Source organism: Octopus bimaculoides, unplaced genomic scaffold, assembly GCF_001194135.2.
Source record: "Octopus bimaculoides isolate UCB-OBI-ISO-001 unplaced genomic scaffold, ASM119413v2 Scaffold_40451, whole genome shotgun sequence".
NCBI lineage: Eukaryota > Metazoa > Mollusca > Cephalopoda > Octopoda > Octopodidae > Octopus > Octopus bimaculoides.
Genome location: NW_026299678.1, coordinates 37,820 through 40,517, shown reverse-complemented (window position 1 = coordinate 40,517; position 2,698 = coordinate 37,820). Strand labels below are relative to the sequence as shown.

General features: G+C 44.1%; 1 protein-coding gene across 2 annotated transcripts in view; it reads left to right on the top strand.

Moving 5' to 3' along the window:
- Window positions 1–2,698, top strand: part of LOC106874315 (IQ motif and SEC7 domain-containing protein 1) — a 41,368-nt gene that overhangs the window by 7,013 nt on the left and 31,657 nt on the right. For both annotated transcript variants that reach the window (XM_014922004.2, XM_052978204.1), the window contains exon 6: window positions 308–506. In XM_014922004.2, coding sequence (XP_014777490.2) covers window positions 308–506 — 199 coding nt within the window. The remainder of the gene's footprint in view (window positions 1–307; window positions 507–2,698) is intronic.

Sequence of the window (2,698 nt, the reverse complement as noted above, 5' to 3'; positions counted from 1 at the left end):
ACAGCCATGGGTCAGGTATTAAACAGCCATGGTTCAGGTATTAAATAGCCATGGGTCAGGTATTAAATAGCCATGGGTCAGGTATTAGACAGCCATGGGTCAGGTATTAAACAGCCATGGTTCAGGTATTAAATAGCCATGGGTCAGGTATTAAATAGCCATGGGTCAGGTATTAAATAGCCATGGGTCAGGTATTAAACAGCCATGGGGCCTTTGAATCCTAGGTTATTGTGGTATATCAGAATATTGTTAAAGACCCCACTGTCCGCCATCTTTCACTTCATTCTTCTGTTCTGTTCTCTTACAGACGACCGGATTAGAGAGTTTGCGTATCGAGGAGGAGTTACAACGGCACCGTGCCACTCGGAACACAATCGACGACGACTCGCGAGTGCTGATCTATGATGTACTGAAACCGTCGGAGCCCGCGGTAAATAGACTCTCTGCTCCTGAGTGTGGTATCAAGAAGTCTTCTTTGTCAAGTTCTCTACTAGATATTTGTGAAGGTATGCATGGCCTGGTTGTCAACACCTGCCTTCCTTCCTTACCTTACCTTACCTTACCTTACCTTACCTACCTACCTACCATCCTACCTGCCAGCCCACCTTTTCAACCCCACCGGCACTGTCACCGCCATCACCATCATCACCTCTCACCGCCACTCCTCAAAGATCTACCACTACTACTATCATCACCACCACCACCACCACTACTACTGCTGCTGCTGCTGCTACCACCACTACCATCGTCCCCACCACAGACTTCAGTCCCTCTCTCTTTCTCCCTCCCCTCCTGCCCCTTTCCCTCTCATCCTTCTCTCTTATTTACCATTGTTACCTTTTACTACAAACGCTACTACTACTACTACTACTACTATTCCCATTGCTGCTGCTGCTACTACTACTGCTACTACTACCATTTCTATGTTGTCTACTACTACCACTACTACTATTACTACTACTACTCTTATTGCTACTCTTACAGCTCCTAATACCACTGCTACTACTCTGCATTCCCTACCCTCTTCCTCTTACCTTCCCTTCCCTATTCAATCTACTACAACTACACCGGCCACCACTTCTGCTCAACAGCTCCTCTTTCTACCAACACAACACAGCCAATACTAACATCCACCTGATGTCAGTCTCTCTCTCTCTCTCTCTCTCTTTAATTAAGGCGGCGATCTGGCAGAAATTTTAGCACGCCAGGCGAAATGCTTAGCAGTATTTTGTCTTTATGTTCTGAGTTCAAACTCCGCCAAGGTCAACTTTGCCTTTCATCCTTTCGGGGGTCAATAAATTAAGTATCAGTTGCATTCTGGGGTTGATCTAATCGACTGGCCCCCTCTCCTAAAATTTCAGGCCTTTTGCCTAGAGTAGAAAAGTCTCTCTCTTTAATTGCTTGATTTCCCAGAAATAGCAGCCAAATTGCCCTTAAATCACATATTACTGTCTTGAAATAAAGATGGGGTGGTCACAACTGGAATGTCTTTGATCATAGCTCTGTCTGGACCAGGTCTGACCTGGGGCTAAACAACAACTACTGTAGCCACTAATCCTATTGAATCCACTCACAAGGCTTTTGGTTGTCCAAGGTGCCACGCAGTGGGACTGAACCCAGAACCATGTGGTTGGGGAGCAAGCTTCTTACAACACAGCCGCACCCTTTGCCTGTATGTGCATTTATCTTTAACACATGAGGACGCAAAAGCCATTTGCTGCAGGGTTTTGTCTAGGCAAAAGCTCTCTTATAAAGTCTGTGATCTCCAAACAACATCTTTCAACTGCCAGATACCACACATGCACACACACATGCACCTCCCTTTCTCTATTGTTCAATCTACTACTACTACCCCTCTCCACTCCCTTTGGCTTCTGGCACCATTTCTGCAGACTTTATAACACATCAAATGAACCTCCAAACATCTTTCAGCTACCAGACACAAAGTCTCGGCATCATTTTACCTCCTCAGTGATAGATACCACCACAATCATAGCTAGACCAACACTTCTGATATATATATATATATATATATATATACACACGTGCGTGTGTGCTGTCGTATTTTCTTGTTTTTATTCTCTCCTTATGTCACTGCCTCCCATATTCTTTCTACACACTCACAGGCATACATATATTTATATATACACACACACACATTCTACTACGACTACTACTGTTCTTATTGCTACATGGCCTAGTAGTTAGGCTGCTGGACTCTCAATTGCTCGATCGTGAGTTCGATTCCTTGACTGGTTGTCGTGTTGGGTTCTTGAGCAAAACACTTCATTTTACACTGCTCCAGTTACCCCTTTCATTCAAGGGTTAGTAATGGCCTGCTTGCCTCACCAGTGGGGTGGTGTCATTTGAAGGCTAAAACAACGCAAAAAGCGCATTGTGACCAGTGATGTGTAACAATATCTCATAGCTTGATCAGTCATGTGATCACATGATATATATATATATATAGGGGGCGAGAGAGAGAGAGAGAGAGAGAGAGAGCAATAGATCTCAAAGCAAGGCTATAAGCAATAGCGTGTAAATACTGAAGTAAAAAGATCCTGGATAGTAAAAGTCAAAGGCTCTCGATGGGATTTGAACCTGCATCGCCTATTAACATTCCAGCCATTTTACCATTGGACCAAAGCAGTCCTTTCAATTTCTCTATCCATTATACACACACACACACACACACACA